Source organism: Dysidea avara, chromosome 5, assembly GCF_963678975.1.
Source record: "Dysidea avara chromosome 5, odDysAvar1.4, whole genome shotgun sequence".
Taxonomy (NCBI): Eukaryota; Metazoa; Porifera; class Demospongiae; order Dictyoceratida; family Dysideidae; genus Dysidea; species Dysidea avara.
The window spans coordinates 19,218,793-19,245,931 of record NC_089276.1 but is presented as its reverse complement, the minus strand read 5'-3'; the positions used below and the strand labels follow the sequence as shown (position 1 = coordinate 19,245,931).

General features: G+C 37.8%; 1 protein-coding gene and 1 pseudogene across 3 annotated transcripts in view; one reads left to right on the top strand and one right to left on the bottom strand.

Annotated features, from left to right (window-relative positions):
* Positions 1 to 2,052, top strand: part of LOC136255898 (cell adhesion molecule Dscam1-like) — a 31,182-nt gene extending 29,130 nt beyond the window's left edge. For all 3 annotated transcript variants that reach the window (XM_066048798.1, XM_066048796.1, XM_066048797.1), the window contains one exon: positions 1,603 to 2,052. In XM_066048798.1, coding sequence (XP_065904870.1) covers positions 1,603 to 1,907 — 305 coding nt within the window. In that variant the 3' untranslated portion in view covers positions 1,908 to 2,052. The remainder of the gene's footprint in view (positions 1 to 1,602) is intronic.
* A 14,555-nt stretch (positions 2,053 to 16,607) lies between these two features.
* On the bottom strand, positions 16,608 to 21,546 carry LOC136256436 (uncharacterized; annotated as a pseudogene).
* Positions 21,547 to 27,139: the final 5,593 nt, after the last annotated feature.

The following is a 27,139-nucleotide window of genomic DNA, read 5'->3' as shown; positions in this document are numbered from 1 at the left end:
GTTTGGCAGCAGTATTATACGTACCGTATTTCTATAAATATAAGCTGCGAGAAACTTTCACGAGTTAAATTTTCATGTTAAAAATTTTTCACTGGTGTCCTCAAGCAACGAAACTTTTTAAACAATGAATTATGCTTTGTTAATTCGTTAAAATTATACTGTCCTTTTTGTATATAGGAGAAGCAGAATAACAAGCAGTGAATCCATGGAGGCTGCACCCTGAGAGTTGTCCGCCGGTCACAAACTCAAGCCGAGTGGACTGGAGTGGAATTGCTGTAGCTAGAAGCTCATTCCATGCAATTTACATATTCGTATATATATATACTTCATTTAATGGGTCCTGTAGTAGCTGTCTATCATATGGCATGGCATCATTGCCAATGCTATCGCTGGCGGCGAAATCCCCAGGTGAGGACCCAGTGGCAGCTCTCCCCTGGGATGCAGTTGTTTTATTAAAATACTGCAGCAAAGACATACTCTTGAAACACCAACGGCCAAGCTTTGATCCAGGTGGCCAGAAAGCAGTTAACCGAGTTTATTCAACTTCTCTAATATTACGTTGGTAAAAATTTTTTGCGTAATTAATTTTCATCGGATGCTAGCTTCGACGAAATATTTTTAACGGTTTATAAATATAGAAATACAGTATGTACATGTGGCTATGCTGTCATACTTCAGTGGCATGCAATTAATTTGGGCAAAAGGCAAAAGTGGACTCTAAGATACAGTGTAAAGATAAACACCTTATAAGCTAAGGAGTTGGAGGGCTTCAATCTTAACTGACATAATGTTAGCTAATAGATTTTCTTAGCTCTTATCTTAAAGCTGAGATCATGTAAGAGTATTTTCATGACTTATCTAGTACCAATATTTTATGTAACTTTTCAGCTCCACCTAGGGGTGCAAGTTAGCCAACTAAGAGTAGCTTTCAATGCCCTCCTTTTCTGCAAATGAGAGTGCCCTCGTCTGCTAGTTACCAAACACTGCTTCTAAAAATTAACTAAGCCAGAGTGGGGTTCATCCAACTCTCCCCCCAGCTCCTTCCCCAGTTACGGCTCTGCATGTCTGAAAATATTTTTGTTAACTTTAATTTCTCAATGTGGCACTTAGTAGAACAGACCGTTACAATTGCACCACAATTGCCTTTCACAACATGGTAATAATTTACTTATTGTAAATAGACTCTGACACCAGCTTGTCGTGTGTAACCTCACTGGCTCATATTCCTTACAAATCAACTAACACTGGTTGACGTGTTTTGAAACTAAATTTTTATCTTGACTTTCATTACATGAAAACATCCTGGTATTAAAAATTTATACAGAACACGTATAGCCTCTCAAGTAGTTCATACAACATTACATTTTTTTAGTTTAAAATCTCATTTATAGCTACAGGAAATGACAGCAATATACTGTAAATTCACAAGTAAAAATACAGATCTTTGTCTGGTAGCTACAGAATTTTAAATCTCTCTGCCAACTACCACAGTATCAACCTCACCTTAACTTTGCTTCACTGCATGAATTCATTAGAATCATGTATATGTAGAAGATGGTGTGCAAGTTTGATGCAGATAAAATTTGTTCTTTTATTTCTTAGTTCCTTGCCCAGAGCTAATCAGTCCACCTGAGAAGACTGCAGTTCAGGAAGGAGAAGTTGCTGTATTTTACTGCTTAGCACTTAGTTATAGTGGACTGAAGTATGACTGGAAAACACAGGATGGCAGTAGTCTTCCCTCAACTGCTGTAAAGTCTTTTGCCAGCATGCCATACCAAGGGCACCTAACAACATTCTATACACTGTTTATTCCTAGTGTTAAAAAATCATACAACAAGCAGTATTGTTGTGTGGCTACTAACCAGTGTGGAGATACTGTACAGTGTGCTCAACTGATTGTGAACTAGTGTGTACAGCTGTAGTATTACTGCTACTATATTAGGCCATGTTTTATTATGATATTAAATGATTATTATTTGGTTATATAAGTTGTGTTGTTATGGTTTGTAGCAAATGTTTAACATACATAAGTTTTGAGTGTACATGTGTTGATATAGTCAAACAACAACTTACAAACGCTCTGTGTGTAACTGTAGTGATAGTAGGGATCATGGAGATTTGGGCTTTCTTGCCCAAAAATATCACCTAAAACCAGTTTCATTTTTCCTTCATAGCAGCTTGGAAGTATTGGTTAGACCAAAAATGCCTCCAGGGCAACTCCCAACACTTTCCAACAAGTATCTATGGAACTTTAAATTTTCATATTTAATTGAATTTCAACTAACTGACTGACTATGCTTTCAGCTAAATGGAACATGGGAAATGGAAAAGTCACAACCTAATCTGCATTCCAATTTGAATACAACAGTTGCACTTGTTGCAGTCTTCAGATAGGCAGCTCCTACATTCAAACACGTGCACCTTTCCTCTTGCTTCCTGTACACAAAAAAGAAATGATGTTAAACAAGCTACAAGTCATGTGCATTAACTGTGTGGACAAGAAAAATATGGTAGAAAAATGGTAAGTAACCTGGGTGTTATTAGTGGATGTTTAAAGAAAACAATACAACATTCAAGAAAATACATATTGATGGCACACCCACCTACAGTATTTAAAGAGCATTAAGCATGAAGTGGTCCCATTTGTTCATCATGGGGCTGCCTCAGTTTTTCGAAGTGTTTCATTTAAGTTGCTTGGCGCACAGAATGACCATATTGTCATCCATAATGTGTGGTAGGACTCATTAGCTACTTGTAACAAACAACATACTGTTAACAGCTTATTACATGCCTCAAGCTGCCACCATTGAAATACAATTAGAGAAGCTATATATATGTCTAAGCCAATTGCAAGTACATGGACAGAAGTAAAAGGGACAGCTATAATATATATATATACACTCTCAAATGCCAGTCTTATTGTATAAAAAATTATGATGTTGAACACACTGCTACCAGTGCTACGTTGTTTATCCCATTACCCTTGAAAACATTCAGCTACCAACCTGCCTTGCTGAAGCAGCTGCAGCCTTAAGAGTTAACCACTTTAAATTTGTAATTAATTTTGCATGCATTACAATGCAATTGTGTCCAGTGACTGAGAGACCAACATGGTGTCCCTAGTTACACCTCAATTGAATGGTGTGATAAACTTGATTAGTAATTTAGCATAGAAACATGTTAAATAAACAGTTCAAACTACTACATGTCTCAATGGACTTTATCCACAATGACGTCATGCACAACAAGATGGCCGCATTATTTGGGGTAATAATGTACAGGCACCTATGGAGAAATTGTTCTGATCGATCATATTTCACTCGTGAAGCAAGATACCGACTGGTAGCCAACAGGTATGGGTATAAAATAACAAAAACTATTGCACACAAGCGTTATCTCAAAAACTTTTCAGAATGCAATACAAATTGTTTATTGTATTGTCTTGTAACCGTACCTGTTGCTTAGAGCTCAATATCTTCTTGCCTGGCTGAAATATGATCGATCAAAAGAATTTCTCCATAGGTTCCTGTACATTAGTACCTCAGATAATGTGGCCATCTTGTGCTCATGACGTCATTGTGGATAAAGTCCATTATTATTATTATTATTATAACACTAATAGTATGTTCACACAGGTTCAGTCCATTCCAGTGATGGAGTATTTTATAACTCCTGTCTCTGTTCTAACTGGTAGCTAGCATCAGACAAATTCTTTGTCAACCATTTTCTTTGCTGTATCATCAAGACACACGGTAGTGTGTCGTGCGGCCCAAGAAGCCGGCGCGCAACCCCGTGAGTATATTGACAGGAAGAAAGAAAACGCAATTTTCGCACCTCCGTAGCTCTGTGCTGCCTTGATGAAACAAGACAAATTTTGCTGTGTACATTCCCTCCAACTTCAGTACTCCACATTCCAAATTTGAGCGAAATCACTTCAGGCATTCCTGAGATATGCGACTTCAAAAATTGGCTTAGTTTCTTCGTTTTTTTTTTCTTCTTATTTTTCTTCCTCTTTTCGCACACTTACAAAAACTGCTATAAAACGCGAACGCAATATCCGATTGCCTTGAAATTTGGCACACAGAAGGGGGGTATAAAGGCGCATCTCGGTACCAACTTTGGCTGGAATACCATAAACAGGCAAAGAGTTATGAGCGATTATGCACGAAAAATAACACCAATATGTTGTCACGCCTACAGGGTAAACCGCGTATGGGAAGACGTTGAAAATCGGTGGGTGAATAGGTTAACTATTGAACCTCAAACCTTTTGTGGTTTGAAAGAAATCGAGCTAAAAACCAGGATGATACAGCGAAAAAATCAACAGTGTGTAACAATTACGCAATCGAGATTAGCTAATTTTTATTATTATTATTATTATTATTATTATGCTTGCCACGCCTACCAGATAAACCACTTGGGGTAATGCTTTGAAAATCGCTGTACAGATGGAGTTATCATCTTAGAAAGGCTCTTCAATGGTGTAGAAGAATCAGACTTAAAGCCACGGAGTTATAACACGAAATCCAACTTGGTGTAGCAAGTGCGAGATCGAAATACTCTAATAGAGCAGTCATCCTAATAGAGCAGTCACCCTGAACAGAATTCAAGAGATCAGTTAGAAATAAGTAACCTGTATAGAGATCAGCTACAAACAAATCACCCTGTAGAGAGTTTAGCTACAAACAATTCACCCTGTTCAGACATCAGTTAGAAGAAGTTTTCTTGTAGTTACAAACAAATCACCCTGTTGAAAGATCAGCTAGAAGATGTCACCTTGTAGATAGTTCAGTTACAAAGAAACCACCATGTAGAGAATTCAGCTACAAACTAGTGACCCTGTAGATACATCAGCTAGAAGAAGTTACCTAGTAGAGAGTTCAGCTACAAAGAAACCATTCTGTAAAGAGCTCAGCTGCAAACAAATCACCAATACAGAATTCAGCTACAAACAAATCACCCTGTAGAGAGATCAGCTAGAAGAAGTTACCTTGTAGATAGTTCAGCTACAAACAATTCACCCTGTACAGAGCTCAGTTAAAAGAGGTTTCCTTGTAGAAAGTTCAGCTACAAACAAATCACCCTGTAGAGAGATAAGTAAGAAAAGTTACCTTGTAGATCGTTCAGCTACAAACAATTCACCCTGTAAAGAGATCAGCTAGAAGAAGTTACCTTGTAGAGAGTTCAGCTACAAAGAAACCATCATGTAGATAGTTTAGGTACAAACATATCACCCTGTAGAAAGATCAGCTATAGAAGAAATCACCTTGTAGAGAGTTCAGCTATACAAAGAATCTATCATGTAGAGAGTTCAACTACAAACAAATCACCCTGTAGAAAGATCAGCTATAGAAGAATCACCTTGTAGAGAGTTCAGCTACAAAGAAACCATCATGTAGAGAGTTCAGCTACAAACAAATCGGCCTGTAGAGAGATCAGCTAGAAGAAATTACCTTGTAGAGAGTTCAGCTACAAAGAAACCATCATGTAGAGAGTTCAGCTGCAAACAAATCACCTGTAGAGAGTTAAGCTACAAACAAATCTCCCTGTAGAGAGATCAGCTAGAAGAAGTCACCTTGCAGGGAGTTCAGTTACAAAGAAATAAACCATGTAGAGAGTTCAGCTGCAAACAAATCACCTGTAGAGAGTTCAGCTAGAAACAAGTCACCCTGTAGAGAGATCAGCTAGAAACAAGTCACCTTGTAGAGAGTTCAGCTAGAAGAAGTCACATTGTAGAGCTACAAAGAAACTACCATGTAGAGTTCAGCTGCAAACAAATCACCCTGTAGAGAACTCAGCTACAAACAAATCGCCCTGTAGAAAGATTAGCTAGAAGAAGTTATCTTATAGGGAGTTCAGCTATGAACAGATCACCCTGTAGAGAGTTCAGCTACAAACAAATCACCCTGTAGAGAGTTAAGTTACAAAGAAACCACCATGTAGAGAGTTCAGCTGCAAAAAAAATCAATCACTCTTTAGAGAGTTCAGCTAGAAGAAGTCACCTTGTAGAGAGTTAAGCTGCAAATAAATCACCCTGTAGAAAGATCAGCTAGAAGAAGTTACCTTGTAGAGAGTTCAGCTACAAAGAAACCACCATGTAAAGAGTTCAGCTGCAAACAAATCACCTGTAGAGAGTTCAGCTAGAAACAAGTCACCCTGTAGAGAGATCAGCTAAAAACAAGTCACCCTGTAGAGAGTTCAGCTAGAAGAAGTCACATTGTAGAGAGTTCAGCTACAAAGAAACTACCACGTAGAGAGTTCAGCTGCAAACAAATCATCCTGTAGAGAGTTCAGCTAGAAGAAGTCACCTTTTAGAGAGTTCAGCTACAAAGCAACCACCATGCAAAGAGTTCAGCTGCAAAAAACTCAATCATCTTGTAGAAAGATCGGCTAGAAGAAGTTACCTTGTAGAGAGTTCAGCTACAAAGAAACCACCATGTAGAGAGTTCAGCTGCAAACAAATCACCTGTAGAGAGTTCAGCTAGAAACAAGTCACCCTGTAGAGAGTTCAGCTAGAAGAAGTCACATTGTAGAGAGTTCAGCTACAATGAAACTCCCATGTAGAGAGTTCAGCTGCAAACAAATCACGCTGTAGAGAACTCAGCTACAAACAAATATGCAGTGTAAAAAGATCAGCTAGAAGAAGTTACCTTGTAGAGAGTTCAGCTACAACGAAACCACCATGTAGAGAGTTCAGCTACAAACAAATCACCTTTAGAGAGTTCAGCTAGAAACAAGTCACCCTGTAGAGAGATCAGCTAAAAACAAGTCACCTTGTAGAGAGTTCAGCTAGAAGAAATCACATTGTAGAGAGCTCAGCTACAAAGAAACCACCATTTAGAGAGTTCAGCTGCAAACAAATCACCCAGTAGAAAGTTCAGCTATGAACAGATCAACCCTGTTGAGAGTTCAGTTAGAAACAAGGAATCCTGTAGAGAGATCACCTAGAAGTATCGCCTTGTAGAGAATTCAGCTACAAACAAATCACCTGTAGAGAGTTCAGCTACAAACAAATCACCCTGTAGAGAGATCAGCTAGAAGAAGTTACCTTGTAGGGATTTCAGCTACAAACAAATCACCCTGTAGAGAGTTCAGCTACAAAGAAACCATTCTGTAAAGAGCTCAGTTACAAACAAATCACTTGTACAGAATTCAGCTACAAACAAATCACCCTGTAGAGAGATCAGCTAGAAGAAATTACCTTGTAGATAGTTCAGCTACAAACAAATCACCCTGTAGAAAGATCAGTTAGAAGAAGTTACCTTGGAGAAAGTTCAGCTACAAAGAAACCATTTTGTAAAGAGCTCAGCTGCAAACAAATCACCTGTACAGAATTCAACTACGAACAAATCACCCTGTAGAGAGATCAGCTATAAGAAGTGACTTTGTAGATAGTTCAGCTACAAACAAATCTCCCTGTAGAGAGATCAGCTAGAAGAAATTACCTTGTAGAGAGTTCAGCTACAAAGAAACCACCATGTAGATAGTTCAGCTACAAACAAATCACCCTGTAGAGAGAGCAATTAGAAGAAGTCACCTTGTAGAGTGTTCAGTTACAAAGAAACCACCATGGAGATTTCTGTAATCAATATATGTGACCGGATTTGCGAAAAGGGGTCTTCCACACACATCCAATGCCGTAAACATTGGAGACCATAACTCAGTGTTCAAGTAACATATTAACCTGAAAATTTCACCATGTATTCAGCTATAGTGGTGCTCACCACTGCCCAAATATCAAGGCAATAGCTCTTTCCAATCTGAAGTTATCAATTGTCAAATTGGCAAATTGGATGTGTGTGGAAGACCCCTTTTTGCAAATCCGGTCACATAATTATTATGTATTATACAGTATATATAATTTGTACATTTACTGATAAAATAATTATTTAAAGTACATCTACTTCATCTTTTCTTCTTCCTGTAGTAAAGAAAAAAACATAGGTTAAAAAAGTCCCAAAGCTGGCCATAGGCCGGCTTTGGTGTATACAAATACAAAAAGAAATGAAATCTAATCCAAAACAGCCAAGCTGTAAAAAAAGTGTGCGGCCCTCAGAAAGGCTATGGTGAAAAAAGATGTGAAATCCAAGGTGGCGGCCAAGAAATGGCTGTGATGGTAGGCTAATGGTAAAAATTTTAATAACGACAATTCAGGTGAATTTTTGTGCCAAGACCAAGCGGCGCCAAATTCACCTGAATTGTTGTTGTTAAATTTTTTACCATTAACCTACCATCACAGCCATTTCTTGGCTGCCACCTTGGATTTCACATCTTTTTTCACCATAGCCTTTCTGAGGGCCGCACACTTTTTTTACAGCTTGGCTGTTTTGGATTAGATACTATTAACATATATACACCATTGTAACCCTCCCCTTTCTACACACCGGCACACAAAAGATCGAGATACTCTAATAGAGTGCAGTCAGTCAAATACTCTAATAGAACAATCACTGAAGAATCTTCCACATGGACAGCTTAGCTATATACACCATTAAATGCACTAATGCACTTGGTCATTTGTATGATCATGCGATATAATTTACTTCATAATTAGGCTCATAACTGAACTCATGACTGTCACTGCATGGTCCCTACAGCTCTTGATCAGTGGTGACCACTTAGAAAGCATGATTTATTACAGTCATGATCAAGCCTAGGGGCTAGAAAAGGGGCTAGTTGTGGCCAAAAAGCTAGTTGTAAGTGACTTTTAATTAGTTGTAAATGCTAGTTGTAGGATGATTAGGCTAGTTGTAAAACTTATATTACAAAATAGCCCACTGCGTCACAGAAAAGTATAAACACAAAGTTATAATGCTTACATGTTGTACATCTTACAAGGATTGGACTAAAAGTACCTCAGTCCTCATGGCCATTTTCAAAAAAATATATATTTCATGTAGTACTCTCTGATTAAAAATTGCTTTACAATTCAACTAGCTTTAATTTTTTTTTTTTACAGTCCACTATAAGTCTTAAAAGCCATTATTAGTTTGCACGCACATAATTATAGCTATGCATAGTTCTTATTTTTGAATTTCGTCCCTTCAGCTCATTTTACTTCCAGATCTCCATCACTTCTCTAAAATTGTTTCCTGATTCAATCTTGACACAAATGTGTTTCAAAAATTTCCCAGCCCTACGTAGTTAGTCAGAAATCCCTACAGTTTTCCTCTTTAATACTGGCACTCACACAAGCCCTCTCTTACTTCAACTGTATAAACAATCATGGCAATATAAAGCACAAAAAGTACTTACTTCAAACACTATGTGTACCCCTCCCCCCTCCCCAGTCTCAGATTAGGCCACTCCAAATAAATTCTCTGTTTCTCGTCCTGGACCCAAGCATATTTGCATGCGGGCAGGCGGTCCATTTCCATTGTTTCATTATAAGATTGGCAGCTTTTCAAGCCATTATTTTCCTGGCACAACCATAAAAAGCTGCATAAAAGCATGCTTAAGCTTATTCCTTCCTTTTCAAGTTGTAAAAATAGTACAAACGTGAAGTTTGTGCTAACTCGATAGCACTGCTAACACACGTGAGCTGACACTGTTTCAAGATGGCTTTTACTGAGCCTCTCAGTATGCAAGAATAACTGGAAGAATACGGAATAATGGAATATTTAGAACTGACAGTAACTAGATGCGGGCGGTGGACGGGAAACAGAGAATTTATTTGGAGTGGCCTTAACGCTAGTTGTGAAAAGTAGTTTTAGTACTGAGCGGCCACTGGTTTATTCCTTGGATATCTGCATGTGCTTAATAACTCTACATCAAAAATTTCAGTCAAGGTGTGCAAGTGCACCCCTTGCCAAACCCAGGCTGCCTGCAATTCACCAGCACTCTTGCCAGCACTTCATTATAATTTATGACAACGACATTTCCGAACAGAAAACTGAATTTAATAGTCACGAAACTCACTTCTAAAAATCAGTGGCCATCACCCGGCACGGAACGAAATCGATCGATCATCGCAACTCCGTCAATTTAAGAATTAAATTTGCACATAGGACCCTGGTCCAGCATCGCTAAAATTTGGACATTGCAACAATAACGTGAAAATTAATCGAGAACGCTGTGGATCACGTGATAGCGTCATGAAGAGAACTTTCGTTGTTCTGTGGGCTCTGACCTGTATTTCAGCTAGGGAAGGTATGTAAAAATGATGTAATTGTAGCGTGTGGCTCGTAAAGTGTGTTGTTAGAGATAGTTGCGCATCATGACCGAACTTAACTCTGTCGCGACGAAACCCACATTATAAGGCTAGGTGATACATTTGTTAAGCCTCACGTAAGCCTGGTGAATTCAATGAAACATTTAATAAATACGTATGTGCTCAGGGGCATAAGAATGTGATTTTCGAAGTGTGAGGGACGAAGGTAGCCATAACGAGCTAACCACAACTGAACTCAGTGAGATCAACATCCATGCAGACACACAGGATCCCATTGATAAGGCTTCTGCAGCTTAATTCATGCGTGCGTTTATGCAAAGGTGTTGTGAAGTGTGTTATCACTAGCTAATAACCAGTGTTGGGATAGTTACTTTTTAAAGTAACTAGCTAGTTACATATTACTTGCAACAGAACTATTTAGTTACAGTTACATATTGCTCAAAAAATAAAGTAACTATAATAATATTACATATTATATTTACTTTGTGTCCACAGCCTTAAGCTGTCACGTGTGAAATTACCACCTTATCATGTGACATGATTGCATTGTTGGGCAATGTGCAAATCTTGGTTATAAGTAAGAAGCTGGTGAATAAGCTTCATTCAGTAGGCTTCATTACTTCGCTGTTGCTAGGCATTACTCAGTGGATTACTAACGAGATTAGTAACTTCATTACTTGTAGTAATAACATTACATAATATTAGACTTGTTACAGTAACTATATTACTTAGGTAACGTGTTACATCTGTAAGTAAAGTAACTTGAGTTATATTACCTGTTCTTTATAGCGTATTTCATTATTACTTAGTTACCACAAAAGTAATAATATTACATAACGCGTTACATAAGTAATGCGTTACCCCCAACACTGTTCATATTTCCCAGCACTAATTTTCAAAATTCCTGATAACTAACTTACAGGTAAGAATACAGTTAAACATATAGCTAAATGGGCTTCTGAATGCTAAACTAGTTACTGCTATGCAATCACAGGATAAATAATGAATAAAATGTTCAGTTGACAGCAATAATGAATGACCATGCGGGAAGAGAATCTGCATGTGGGCGGGAAATGGGAAACAATGAATTTTCTAGGAGTGGCCATAGATTTAGAAACTATGTCTTCACACACAATTGTCTGCTGTACTCCTCTACACCTACTGCATGTGCTTGATTATAATTATATCACGTAGAAATCATGGTCACGTGATGGACTGAGGGAGATGTCTTGTTTAGTTAAGACAAAATACAACTTAAGTACAGGGGTCTAGACTCAGGGGTATCATGCACTGGGCGGACAGTACAGGAGCCCTGGCAAGACTTACACTATTAAATTACAATACAAAAATAATAATTATAGTATGCAGAAAAGTTCAGTTTAGGCAAACTGATATATCCCAGTCTGGGGAGGCTCTAGAATTAAAAATCCTGTATGAACAGGAGACAGCAATGCGAGCAGCCTGCTCAAACAGGGATCTTATAGTCTTCTTTGCCACTTCACAAGCATTGGCTTCTTGGACATTTGTGTCTGGCATAAAATGGCCTAAACAACCAATCTCGATGGAAATGAGATTAACAGATAAGCCAGAAAGCTGAAGGTCATATTGTAAACAGCAATACCGGTCTTTCTTCCTAACTCTAGCAGCCAAAAGATGTTGCTGGGTATTGGTGGGAATAGTTACAGTAATTCGAACAGACAGATGGATATACTGGAAACTAAAACCAAGTCAGGTCTGCTAAGGGCAGAGGAAAGATTGGTTGGAATGGTGCTGAGAGGGCAGACACTAGTAAGATATCCTGGAAGATCAGCATAGAGTTTAAAACTGTCAGGTAAGTGCTGTTGGAGTCCATGAACGAGAACCTGTAGGACTGAATCATGTCTCCAGGTATACCTGCCTTGATCAAGAGCAACAGGACATCCAGTCAAGATGTGATTTGTTGTGGGCTGGAGAGCTTGACAAAGGGCACATTCTCTTTATGTTTTACATACTTCACTACAAGGATTACAACATTAACAGTTGTTATCCACAAAGTGAAACATAGTACCTTGAAGAAACTGGGTTGTCTGCTCCAGCAGGTAGTGTATATCACATGAATGCCACATTGTGATCACGGTTGCCAACTTTCATTTCCAGAATCATTGTATGTCTAGCGTATATCTTTAGACTAAGTTGACCGAAGTATTCACACTATCTTTCAAGTTTAATTGCCGGTAGTTAGCAATTCTCCTGCACTCGTGCACTACAGTGAGACCTCCCTCGGTGAGATCTGTTGCCACCTTCAAGCTAAATCAAATGTGGCACTCTTTCCATTTAAACAAGCTCCAGTTAAATATTTGCACAATAGATACCACTTGCACAACAGATATCACGTGCCAAGACTAAAGTAAAGGCGCTACTTGGTTTAGTACAGTGAAACAGTCACAAATCAGTGAAGTCACAATAGACTTGTGCTACTGCATGATGGCTGTGTATGGACTCATTATGGAGGTATGTATTTCTGTGTATACAGCTTTGGCTGATTTTTTCAACCTGGCTCCAAAAGTGTGGGGGTTAAAACATACTTTTGAATGTAGTGTGGGGTGGCCATGGCCCACTTTGTTCCAACACTCTTCTGCTCATAACAAACAATGTTTTGAACATATAACAAAAGAGTACATACACTCATTGATCTGATGCTCAATGGGAGACAAAAAGTTTGCTGAGGTTGTTGGGTACAATGTCTATCAGATAATGCAGTAAATTACAGGTAAAATGGATCACACAAGGTTATTAACATGAATCAATTTAGAATCTGCAAGTATTACAACCTTTTTCTATTATTGTCAACCAATTAAATGCTTAAAATTATTTTCTGTGATTGTTTATATATATACCGTAGATTGGGAAATATTTGACAGTAAAAATATTTCGTGGTTGCTTTTACCAATTACGTGAAATATTTTCACTCTTGAATATTTTCTATTTGCAAAATATTTTTGGAGGTGAAGCTGTCAAAACCGAGGTTGAAGCACTTGAGGAATGAGTACGCTGTTGGAGAAGAAAGACTAATGTATCTAGTCTCGCGTGGCCAGGTACAGCTGGGCATCCATCACAATTGCCCGTATATTAACTTTTATCACATCTTGCACGCAAGTTCATTTCTGGCGCACCAGCCAAATTATTTGATGTACAGAAAAATTTGCTGGTAAAATATTTTCGTGGCTTGGGCTGTCCGCGAAAATATAACACATCGAATTAATTTTTAAATTAAATTATCTCGAACGAAAATTTCCCAATTTATGGTATATATAATGCTGCTATTATTCTCTGTCAGATTACAAAGGAAGAAAACAATAAGTGTATAAGGATCAAATTTTGTGTTGGATTATGGAGTACAGAGGTGTCAGATTACAGAGGTTGCTTTCTATACAAAAAGTATTGGTAAATGACATTTTGGTCTGATAGGAGAGGATTCTTGATTATGCAAGTGTCAGACTAGAGAGGTTCAACTGTAATAATAATAGAGCCTTAATTATTATGTACTATTGGTACAAAGTTAGCGATTATACAGCAGTCCATTAGCCTTATTGCTATAGCTACCATACAACAGTTATGATCATGCCTTAGTAAACTATAATCAAATACCAGTTCATAGCAGTTCCATCAACAGTGAGGCTTACATTGTGAATGGTGTAACCAGACGTAGCACAACACCCATGTACATGATGTAATGTAAAGTGAATGCAGAGGTGATCATCAAATCTTTTGTGTATCTCTGCCACACAGCGATCGCAAGCAAGGTAAGAATAGTTGCTTCACTGTCTGACTTATTGTATTTACTATGAAGTGACTAGTGTATCCCATTACAACCCACCTGGTTATGATATCTGAATACAAAAACACAAGATGCTGTGTAACATTGTCATTATGTAATACTCCTTGGCTGCTTGTCCAGAGTAACTATCACAATGTTCAGTACAAAAGTAGTCACTCGTCACCACATCACCAAATAATCCACCCGGGTATTATATCAGAACGTAAGTTGTTGTGTAGCACTAATTATGGAATTTAAGTTTGATTACGGATCATAGAAATAAAAAGTAGGTAAACAAGGGAGGTCACCTACACCTGTTGATATACCAGTGGACATTTAATCCCTAATTCAGTCGTACAGAAGATTCCTGTTACAAACATAGCTGGAATGCCATCATTCTACTGTGAATTGGCACTTTGGACTGTCAGCAAAAGAAATGGGACATAAAGGAGGACAAAAGTAAGTCCATGATGCATGCATTGTACGTATTGCAGAGTTTGCGGTATGCCAAAAGGCACCTGTCGGGCTGAAGCAATGTTGAACATTGAAAATATCAAGCCCGTACCCTTAGCCATTATTGAGTTATGCTTGTCTAAAGGCATCAAGCAATCCGGTAAAAAAATAATTTATTTTGTAACAATCTTTTGGAAGCATTTACGGTCATACTGAAGGCACTTTTGGGCTTGGTTATACACCAATACTGCAGGATAGTTTTGTGAAGCTGGTGTTTGGTGATTGTTTTGGCCAGAAATACCCATATCTCCATGGTCCCCTAATATACTACTGTACTATCAGTGTTGGGCAAGTTACTTTTTAAAAGTAACTAGTTACATATTACATATTACTTGCAACTGAACTATTTAGTTACAGTTACATATTACCCATAAAATAAAGTACCTATAGCAATATTACATATTATATTACTTTGTGTAAGTTGTCACATGTGAAACTACCGCCTTATCACGTGACATGATTGCGTTGTTGGACAATGTGCAAATCTTGGTTATAAGTAAGAAGCTGGTGAATAAGCTTCATTCAGTAGACTTCGTTACTTCGTTGTGGCTAGGCGTTACTCAGAGGATAACTAACGAGATTAGTAACTTCGTTACTTGTAGTAATAATATTACGTAATATTAGACTCATTACAGTAACTATATTACTTAGGTAACACGTTACATTGATAAGTAAAATAACTTGAGTTATATTACCTGTTTTTATTGCGTATTTTGTTATATTACTTAGGTACCACAAAAGTAATAATATTACGTAACGCGTTACTTATGTAACGCGTTACTCCCAACACTGTGTACTATACTCTCAGCTGCTTGTTTTCTTGTTTAGTAGTAAATATGTATACTAGAAGTTGATGATTATTATTAAAATTATGATGCAAATGACATCAATGGACGTACGTATATTTATTTATGTATGGGGTCGGGTAGAATAGAACCAGATTCCTTGCCTCAAGCTAAGGCATTCGGCAATTAAAAATGCACCCAATCCCTTATTTACATATTATCACTTGTTTTTAATTGTAGGTTAGAGACCTAGTACAAGGATTTAAAAAACCGAGACAATTCCACATAATTAAGGTTTGCAGGTGGGTAGGTGAACCCCACAATTATATACTAGTTCGGATACTCCAAGTAGATTCATTGTTTCCTATTTCATTTACCGAAAATGCATGCTGGTAGGTGGTTCATTATTCATTGCAGCCATTGCTAACAATTGTCAAAATTCAAATCCACATAATGGCTATAAAAACATGAATATCAGGCCTTAAATTAACGTGCGGTCAACGGACAAAATCCGGGGTGGGGTAAAAGCGGGACGGGGACCGGGACCGGGACGGGGACGAAAGGGGGTAAAAGCGGGACGGGGACGGGGACCAAAGTGACTTTAGAGTTAGATCACTGTATGGGGTTACCTAAATCTAGTTCTGCCTCCATAGCTATAAATAGCTAGTTCATTATGGATGCTGTATTCCCTCTCTTATATACTGAGAGTATAGTTGTGCTAGCACTATGCCTGATTGCACTTCAGTCACTGAACTAGCTATTCCCCTCCCACAATTATAGTGATTTCTACTGTATAATATTTGCATACAATCAATAATAAATAGGATGGCCAGAGCCTCAATATCTGCTTCTCAGCAAATATTCTTCTGTTGCTATTTTAATGAGTGGACAGCTAACCTGTTTCAAGTTGAAGTTAATAAACCTGTTTTGTAAGTTTAGTTTTTGTAAATACTCTTTGCCGTGCCTGTGTACTGTCCTCATTTTCGGTCAGTTGTGTGGTCGCATGTTGTCCGAGGATTGACTTGCATTTACTTTGTAGTTGTTTCATCATAATTTGATAGTGGTTAATAAAAATATCCTATAATACTATTCATTGAAGTCTTGATACGATATAACTTTTTTTATAGTCAAACAAATTACCAGACCACATTGTAAACTCCCCATCTCTTGATCAGTTTTACTTGTACTTATTAAATACTGTATTATGATTTTATGTAGCTAATGTATTTTTGATCTATACATATGTATTGTATCCTTCAAAGTGAAGTTGTATTGCAGTAATGGTAAATAATAATGACCCTCATATAGCTAGAGGGGAGCCTATGTGATTTTGATCCTGATTATAACCTTTTCTCCATACATTAATGATACTGCCTAGAAATTAATACCAGTTTTCCACCATGTATACAGGTTATACATACCGCAAAATACAGCTATACATGGATAAAACAACAATAATAAACAGATTACTTGCTAAACAGAAAATAATATGCATATGATCCTGTGCAGTTTTCTAAGTTTAAAACCATTTCATGGTTATATTTAATGAAACGCTGTTGGTTGGTTGATTTCATGCCATCATAAAAGTATGGTCGTCCATGCCACAACACAATTGAAACAAAGTGGCCTCCAGTGTTGATCGTGCAACCACCAAGTTGGTAACAATAATTGTAAACAGTGATGGACAGTGGCATCCAGTTGATCTGATGAAGACTGAGAGATTCAATGCTAATAGGAAGCAGCCATGGATGCTTGTTCATGAAACCAGATGAAAGGACTCTTGGTTTTCCATTGCAGGAATAGAATTTCTCTCTACTGTTTTGTGTTTTGATAGTTTCTGTGGTATTAATCCTGTCACTGAGAATATAAGGAGCTTTCCGAGGTGGTTTCTTAGGGAACTCGGATCCACAGTATCCCATGTCATCTCCTGGAACTGGAAAGATTCTCTGAACATTGGATGGACACAGAGTCGGAGGCAATAAGAATGTTGTTTGGTAGCCTGTTTTCACTGGGTTTTTGGCTGGACAGTATTGAGATTTGCATTGCTGCGACACCTGCAGTTTCCATACATGTGAGATTAAACACAGAAAAGCATTCTCTTCCGTTCCAAAGCAATCGATCTTTTCATTATCAGCTTTGGTGAAATTGAGTCTACTGTGTGCTGCTTTCAGAGCAAGTGACTTTGCTTCTTCGATGTTTTTTCTTTTCATCAATGTGATACAAGCCTTCAAGGTGTTTTCCATGTCATCAGTGCCAAGGTTTTCTGTGAAGTTTGGGTATTGTAGGCAGTACAACATAAAGATGGTCAGAAAGTTGTCTGATGTACATGTGTTGGTGAATTCTCGATGGTGCCATTGAATAGTTGCTGGTATGATACATCTACTGCAAATAAAATCACTTTTGCGTGTAGGTATTGGTATGCCAAGAGCATTCAGGCAGGCTTTATGAAACCAGTCTTCGCATCTGCTGCATTGATACGCTTTATACTCCTTTTGGTGATCTCCATAAATTTCTCTTGATGTAGACCCATCAATCCAAGGAGTCTGGCAGAAACAGTAGAGATTAACATGATCTATTGTAGTCTGGCAGAACTGTTTTTGTTGCATAGATAGGTGTAATGTGCCAACATCTGGAGCTTTCAAGCTTAGGAAGCTGTGGAGGTATTGTGATGTGTCTTGAAGATTTACATAAGCTCTAGCTAGGTCCAAATTCTCATCCAGGCATGTCGCAATGAGAAGCACTGCTGTAACTGCATCGGCATCATTTGGTTTACAGCATTTCACTCCAGTGTAGACAGTTAAAACTGCATGAGCAAGTGAACGACAAGCTGTCCCAGCATGATAATTCAATTCCATGATGTCTGGTTCATCATATGTACAAATCACCTGTGCATGAAATGTACTTTTGACTAATTTCATTTGACCATTTAGCTATTATATGTGTAATATGTTTTATAATAATCACCTGAACTGCTGGTACATTATTCTCATCAAGAAGCCGTCTAAGAAATGCAACTTGGTTATTACTCATAGTCTGGACAACTACTATCTTTCCCACCACTAAATCAGCAATTTGCTACAAACAAATGCAAAATCATCTACGTACATGTCTTTTAACTGTTGTACATACCTCTTTCAAGCTTATTCTACAGACATGTGGACAAAGAAGTGTTTTAGGATACATCTTCTGCAACTTTTTCAGAATACTAGACCACTTAAACTTGGTAGAATCGCAACAGGCAAAGTCTCTGGAAGCTGAAACATTGCTCATCCTTTCCCGTAATATTCTTGAAGTATAAGGTGACTCACTCACTCTGATAAATCTTTTAAGATCTATTGTTAACAAATTAAAATCAAAGTACACTCATCAGATCAGAGCAATAAGTATGCATGTTATAATCATTTTAGAGTGTAAGTATACCTTCAGATGCCAAACAAGTGTGTGAAACATAGTCACTAAGCCATCTGCTTATGTTGTGATTGCTGCCTATTATGTAGTGTGAAATTATGACAGTATTAGGATAAGTGTACTATGCATGTGAACTCACGTACCATTAGAATTATTCAAGATACAGTTCCGATCTTCATGATCTTCCACATTTGAGTTGGTGTTGACATCTACAATCATAATGAAGATAAGAAATACATCATTCAGCATTATCATTTTAGCTACTGCATAGCATGTGAACATTAAAGTATGGGTCTATGTACCTTCATTCTCCACATTTTCAGTAATACTTTCATCAAGATCAGGAGTTGCCTCAGTGCAGGTGGTTGGTTGACTTGGTTCTAATTTCACAATTAAATTATATATTAACATTATGTATGTAGTCCATATTCTAATAATAAACCGACCTGCTATGGAAGCACATCGGTGTTTCTTAGAAGGTTGGCTAACAACGTGATTGGTTTTTCCAGCTACAGTATTGTCTGTGCCTGTGTTGAATGGTAGTACCTATACATGTATATATGACAAAACAATTGATGTACTACCTATATTGCGGCCATCCTTTTGTTCCATTGATTGATGGCTATTGTGAACTGTTTCACCTTCACCTTCACTGTCATTGACATCTGTAATATGGAAATACAAGAATATGTACACATCTATTGGAAATACTATAAACTTACTATTAGCAGCAACCTGGTCAAAATCTCTTTTTCTTGGAGGTTTTCTTCCAGAAGGTCTTTCTTTGTTCTTCTGTCTCACCCTCTGAGTAAGCAGTGTCATATTAGGCTTGGTGTGGTCACTGATGTCCTGCCCTATCATTAGCTTGCAGGCAATTATGTGGTAACATTTTTTCACTGAAGGACAGGAGCAAGTCTCTTTTGGAAACAGTCAGACAGCATACGGTGTCTCATTATCTGCACCTCTTACAATCCAACATCCCATTTCAGTCAAACCAACTCGCTTGTCATGAACTGCTTCTCGTGCCAATTCTAGCTGACTGTTTAGCTTGCAAGTGGCTTTGTCACTGGATACTGAAGCAGTAGTGTCATCACGAAAAGAGCAAGGGCTGGCTTCTTCATAAGATGGTAAAATTCTATCCCTGGCTTTGGCCACAATTTCTTTGGGGTCTATTGCTTTTGGCAAGAATGGCATTAGACTGGCATCTCGCTGCAAGTAAGAGAGTTCTTCTTTCAATTGCCATGAACCACAAAGATGGTAAGCCCTAATAATTTCTCGCTGGTAATAGCTTGAAAGATGAAATAGAGATACACAGATAACATCAAGGGGAACTTGTTTCCATTGCTGCAGATTGTGGAGAACAGCATTCATGGATTCAGATGGATTATTTGTTAGCCCATTCTCTGGATCAGAAACCCCCATTTCTCTAAGTTTCCAAATGGATGAATGCTCCTTAAACGCTGGCAAAAGCTTTTGTTCAAAATATCTCAGAACAGTTGGATTCGTAAAGGAAGCCTTGGTGATGCTCCAGGAACTGTCGAAATCATCTTCATTTTCTTCATTCATCAAAGCTTTGAAACTGTTGGCATAATAACTAATCTCAGATGGCTTACAATTGGCTGAATTCTTCAAGTAAAAATGCAAATCACGTTCTAGATGGTTCCAACAAAAAACATTCAGACACATTGGAAACACATCAGAAAAATCAAATTCTCGATTAGAATCTTCTTTGAAGCAAGCAGAGGTAGTGACTTTCTTATGGTTTTCATAAACAGCATGTGGTCTTCCTGAAACCTCCTGGAATGGATAAAGAAAGCCACTGGTGTGATAGGATCTTTCTTGAAAATAGCATTTCGGAAAACTAGAGTAGACAGATAGAAATCTCCCATGTTGAAAACAGTGTCATAATGCAGGGTTACAGGGGTCGTGGAAACTTTCAGAAGCATCTCTAAATTCTCCAAGAGAGGATGTGGTACCATGTGAACACAGACTGTTGGGTACACTTGAAAATTTCGAAGAAAATTTTGGGGCTCTCCCTTACGATCTTTCAGTTGCAGCTGGAAACATAGTTGGTATGTGTTGTAAATACCATCATGTGAAATCCGGAACTGGCGATTCTCATCTTTCTGGAAGTTTTTGATTTGATTCTGGTCTCTAGGTGTGTTGATGACATGTCTAGGCCCACCTTCATCTTCATTGACTAACTGTTGATAAACTTTCTGTGCTGACATCATTGGTCCTTTATTAGTAACCTGCAAAATTTTGAACATAATAGGCAGGTCCCTAACTATTTCATGCTTAACTATTACACTATACCTTTTCCTTAATGTGAGGTGCTGACCGTACAAATGGTTTGGTACTTTTCTTGCTGTTCCGGTGTGCACATGGTACAAATGCATTGTGATCTCCCAGATAGTGAATTAAATAGCTTGAGCCAATACCCCAATATTCCAACCGCTTGAAGGAGTTATCACCAGTTTGCTTTTCTATCCCTGCTACATCAATAGCTCCAGTCTTCTTCTTCACAGAATAATTCCCACGGTCAAAAGTCCTAGTGCCTTTATGGACCCATCTATATTGGTCACATCTGTGTAGATAAAGAGGTAATTTTAGCACAGTATATAATATACACAAACAATATAGGTATAGGCAAGAGTTAATAATAACTCTTGATATAATTCTATATGTTCATGATTGCATAGCTCACTATACCTTAGCTTCTTTTTGTTGCTCTCCCATTGAGATTCATCTGGGCCTAAATCAAACAATATCAGTGTTCCTCCTCGGGGTTGCACGGGTGGCTTGACAGAGGTGTTCAAAAAATCTTTGTAGTTGGTTCCAGCTCCTTCTAAATAGGATACAATCTCCTCCATTTCGAGGGCACCATTGGCATCATTTGAAATCACTGTGCAGTCATCTGTGGCGTGATTCGAGCCATCTTCTGAGTCATCCATAAAGAGATTAGTCTCAGCAGATACTAAGTAGCTCAAACTGATTTAAGTCACCGTTACAATAAGTCTGTCTTGTAAGTTTGAGTATAATGTAGCTAAATCTCTCAAGCTTTATTATAAATAGCACCTCTGAAGTAAAGAATGCTGCTCTCAGCTATGGCTTATTGCAGAAATCTCTCAGTGACACGTGAGCACAGCTACGTCAACATGGCTTCGTCCCGGTCCCCGTCCCGCTTTTACCCCACCCCCAAAATCCGCACAAATAGCACAATGTCTGCACATAATTAGTTTTGGGCGGACACCCATGTCCTTGCAAAACCAATAGTGGTACCATAAAAGCTGATGTGTGCATGTTTGTTTGTAGTGCTAACAATAACTGTCACTTGGTTGCTAGGAGATACTACATTTTCCCAACCCAAGGATTTACCAATGCCACCTCCCCTTTGTGTACTGCTATCACCAGCAGCTGTTATGACCACAGTCTGGTGATATGTTGCAGCTATGTGGTTGTGTTTAACCTCAAAACTTTCAATGGAAACTCCCTATTCCAATTCCAGCAGTCTATACAAAGTGCTCCTCTAGCTCATGTCTGTACAATTTGACGCTATGTCTGTACATTTGTGAATATGTAAGGACATTTATCCTCAGCACCTTAAAAATTAAATTAAGGCCTGAATATGGTAAAAGCTTGATGGGTTATGATCCTGAATAAAATTATTGCTAAAATAGTACCTGGGTGCAAGTGCTAGTAATCGTGATAAATAATAAATAAAATGTTCAGTTGACAGCATAATGAGTAAAACCATACAGAAGAGAATTGGGAAATGGGAAACAATGCATCTACTTGGAGTGGCTTTAAAGCATAGCAGCAACTGCAGTACTGAAAATACAGCATGCCAGGAGTATGTAGTCGAGAGACAAATATATCACTTGGTGAAGTTTATCAAGACCTGGAACACCACTATGACAATGAGAACACTATAGTACCTACTCATGATAAGCGGAAGGTTAATTTCAGCTAACAATCGATGCCAAATTATCACACACAAGCTGAGATAGAGTTATTAATTAAAAAATGAAGTAGGGTTCCTAGTGATAAAACAAGAGGTATGAATGAAACATAGCTCTGTGGGAAAATCCCTACGTTGGCATTTCATAACAATTATAGTGTTTAATGCTAAAGTTATTTTTCAAGTTTATTTTTTCCACAGAGCTATGTTATACAGTAATACTATCATTCATATCTCTTACTTCACTTTTTTTCACTTAGATTCCTACTTAATTTTGAAATACACTAGCTTGTTTAGTTTTTGTTATAGTTAAGCTATAATATACATGTGTGACTGTTCTATATATTACTATGAATATCGAACATGGCTGTTATATATATTTTAAAATGTTAGTTTAAAAATGAAGTAGGGATCTATGCAATAAAATGTAGTGAAACAAGAGATGAATGATGGTATTACAACATAGCTCAATGGAAAAGTCTCTACTTTGGCACAGAACAAAATAATTTTTATAGCTAATTTGCCAAAATAGGGACTTTTCCATCAAGCTGTGCTGTAGTAGCATGAATCTTTCATCTCTTGTTTCACTGCATAGATCCCTACTTCATTTTAAAATACTAGTTTGTGGTTTTTTGGTGTAGCACATCTAGCTACAATGTAACTTGTGACTGTTCTATAAGAATATCTTACATGACTGTTGTATTAGAGTATATCTCGAGTCATGCAGCTAGCTAGACCAATAAGGGCTGGGGTGGGGTCATTTTGTTTACTGATAAGTAAATAGCTAGATTGTAAAGAGTGCATGTGGTCTCCATACTCTATCGCCATTAGTCCACCTATATAGATCTTTATTTGATGAGCATGGTCGCGAGCGGGATCTCAATCGCGGAGTTGCAGGCAGATATCTAGCTAGTATGGCTCTTCTATAGTAGTGCAGGGACTAAAGCACTTCTGAAATGCAGTTCTGAAATAATTCTGTGATGTCTAAATATGCTGCTAAAAGAAAGTATTGATACGGAAAATCAACGCCTCGATATGCATTCGTTGGATGAAGAAGCCTGATTGAAGATAAAATAAAAGACAAGGTGCAGAGGGCCTACGCTTGTTGGAACCCCAAAAGGTACATCCCACTGGTGAGTTTGTTATTGTGGCATAAAATGGCGGCTGTGCGCTGCTTTGTTTGGCCTCTAGCCTTGCAATTGTGGTCAGGCAGTCAGACAGTTAAGAAGACTAAAATTCGAGTATTGGTAATTTTTTTGAAATTCTATATCTGGCCACCTGTAAGTGTTTTATTATATTTAATGCTGTATTATATATTATATGGACTAGTAATATCCCATAAAGGTGATTTTCGTGGCATAAAAAGTCTCTAGGATGATTTTTAAAAGTGGAACTTTTGGTGCCGCATAAAATTTTTGAGGAGATCCCTACTTAAATGGTACTACCGTACCATTTGATTAGGGTGACTGCTTTATTAGAGTGTCTTAAGTGAGCCTGACTATAAGCAATGTTTATGGTTTTTCACATCCTGTTTTTCACTATGTTTTACGATCAATTACTATATTTGCCATTACTGTGAATCTTCGCTCAGTGAAGGTTTTACACAGATATACAGTGTGCGGTACAGTAAGATCTCCTGCTATAAGCACAGCTAGATCATTAGTCCCTCAATTGTTGCTGGTCCAGCTAGATTGTAAAAGGGTATGTCACTCAGTTGTTATTCATCCAGGTCAGGATTATAAAAGATCCTGTGTCTAAAGCAGCACAAGCGCTGTGAATAAATTTGTGGTGTCTATTGTCTAATATGGATAGTGTCAATGCATAAAATTAATGCTATGATATGGTTTCATAGCATGAAGAAGAACACGACCAGCTTGATTGAACACAATAGACAATCACTCATCAGAACCCCAAAGGCACATGCCACTTGTGAGTTTGCTCTTGTTGCAAATAATGGTAGTCATATGATGCATCATTTAGCTTTTAGTCTTGCGACCATAGCAGGCAATGAGGCAGGCAGACCAAATTTTGAGTTTTGGGTTTGTTTTTTTTTAAATTCAATATTGCATGTGTATTACATACGTTTGCTTAGATTTAGTATTATGTGATGTTAAATGCACTAAGACTATTGCCGCTTAAGGTAGTATTTTAAGGCAGAATTTTGGGTGAATACCGTAGAGTCGGGTTGTTAAGCACATGAATCACTATGTTGTAATAAAGTAGTTAGTAGTTTGTGCCTGTCACCATGACAGTGTATAAGAATATTTGACTCCATTTCTGGATGCAATCCTTCGTGATGAACAGGAATATAGCAATCTAGAAGGCTGATTTGCTGTATGCATAGTGAAGAGATGACTCAAGGGAGACATAAGCAGTTAAGGAAACTTTAATTTTCCAGTACTTCCAGCTGTTCTTCCCGTGTGTAGCTTTGTCGCATGTTATGTGAATACGATCGAAACACCTGTACAAATACCACAAATATTAATTGTTAAACATTAATTACAAAACTAGCTAACTACAAAACTTATTGTCTGTCAAAGGTAATTACAAAACTAGATATATATAAATGTTAAGATATATAGCTGTCCTTCACACTGGTCTTGTGACTTATATACAAGAAGTTTTGGTTTTAAGTTCTAGAGTGTTGTAGCTCTCTAATTGTCAAAGCTACAGTAACAAACCTTCACATGTTTTATACCAATTTCTTGCCTTCCAGATCATCCACTGCACAAATAGCCAACCGCAATGTTTCTCACTAGTTTAGATAACATTTTACTCATATCAAGCAGGCTCCAATAGGTGTGATGGGTGGGGGTGGAGGGGAGGGAGAGGTTGTTTACAAAATGAAAGAGGAAAGATAAGGGATGAATTGTACCCAATTATGGGCCATTCAGGAATTTACTTACAGTAATAGATCTTTGTTTAACGCCATGGAGCTGTACACCCATATACAGCTATCTTCAGGCTAGCCAGAGCTCCTTCAGGGGCACTTCAGTTCCTTTGTACACTTAGAACCCTCACTTTAGGCCACTCCAAATGAGAGTGTAGTTTCCCGTCCTCCGCCCACATCATGTCTGAGCACCCACATTAAATGGTCATTATTGTCATTATTTTTCCAAAACCACTTCCTGTGCTGCTTTCTGGAAACTTCTCATGGAGCCTTTTATTTTGCATTACTAAAAAGCACAATGAAACCTAAAATAAATGGTTCTAACGGTTGCTAGCTTGCAAAAAAGCCATTTTCATGACCTTGAAATCCTCTCAAGATAGAGATACTATAATAGAGCAGTCAAATCTTTAATAATGAATAATGATAATAAGCCTCCCGCCCGCACCGAAAAACAAAAACCTCAGGACGGAAAACTACAGTCTTAATTGTAGTGGCCTTATATACTTACTATCATAGTGCTCCTCCTCTTTCCAAATGCTGGATCAGCATTTTTGTATCTGGCTAATAACTTCACAATAAAGATGTCAAGTCTACTTTCTGAAGCTAAACTGTAATATTAGTAAAATCCCATACCATGGTTGAGTGGCCTTAGAAAAGCACTGTAGTGACTAAAAATAATTTTATTGGCTTGGTCTCTACTCACTGTGTATTTTGTGCCATTGCAGTACTGCATAGTAGGGATACCCCAAAATGACGTACCGTAAAGTAGGGTTGTTAAATGCACATGTCTATTAAGCGCATATTATTTGTTAAGCGCATGCTCATTTCTTGTAATTGACCATGGCTAATAACACTCATAACTAAACGCAAGATTCAGGTAGACTTGAGCCAATTATGCTTTGAAAATAGCCTATTATGCTTTTGAGCAATGCTCACAAATTCAGCCTATTATGCTCAAATTATGCTTTCAAAATCAAGATTATGCTCTAGAGTTGGCTGTTTTATTACAGTATATCAGTCTTTCCTGACTGTTGTATTAGAGTAAGTGACTGCTCTATTAGAGTATCTCGATTTTTTTAGTGAAGTGTAAATAATCAGCCATGAAGCAATAAAATATTAACAGTGCACATTTTCTTGATATATAATGCAGTATTAAGGTGTAGTGTGTTCATGTTTTGCTGTATTGTTGGCACGCATTGCGCATTTAATTAAAAATCTTGAAAATCATCCTATTACGCTGGCATAATGTTTGATGCTTTTGCTAGCCTATTATGCTCGAAATTATGCCGGAATAATTGGCGCAAGCCTAGATTCAGGAACTGTAATGTAGTTAATTACTCTGGCAGGTTTCAGAAATTTCTAGAACATTGTATAACAACTGTGTAAATAGCAACATTTTGTGTGTGTGCAATAAGAGTTGAATTAGCTAGTCACTATTCAAGTTCTATCCATTACAACCAGTTTTCCTAGAGACAGTCACTATACATTATTCTTCTAAAATCAATTAAACTATGCCAAAAACAAACTTCTCAAAAGTTACAGCATATACTACTGTTGGGCTAAAAAGTTAATCAGATACTATTGGTGAAGTTGCTGTGTGTAGGAAAAATTGCAA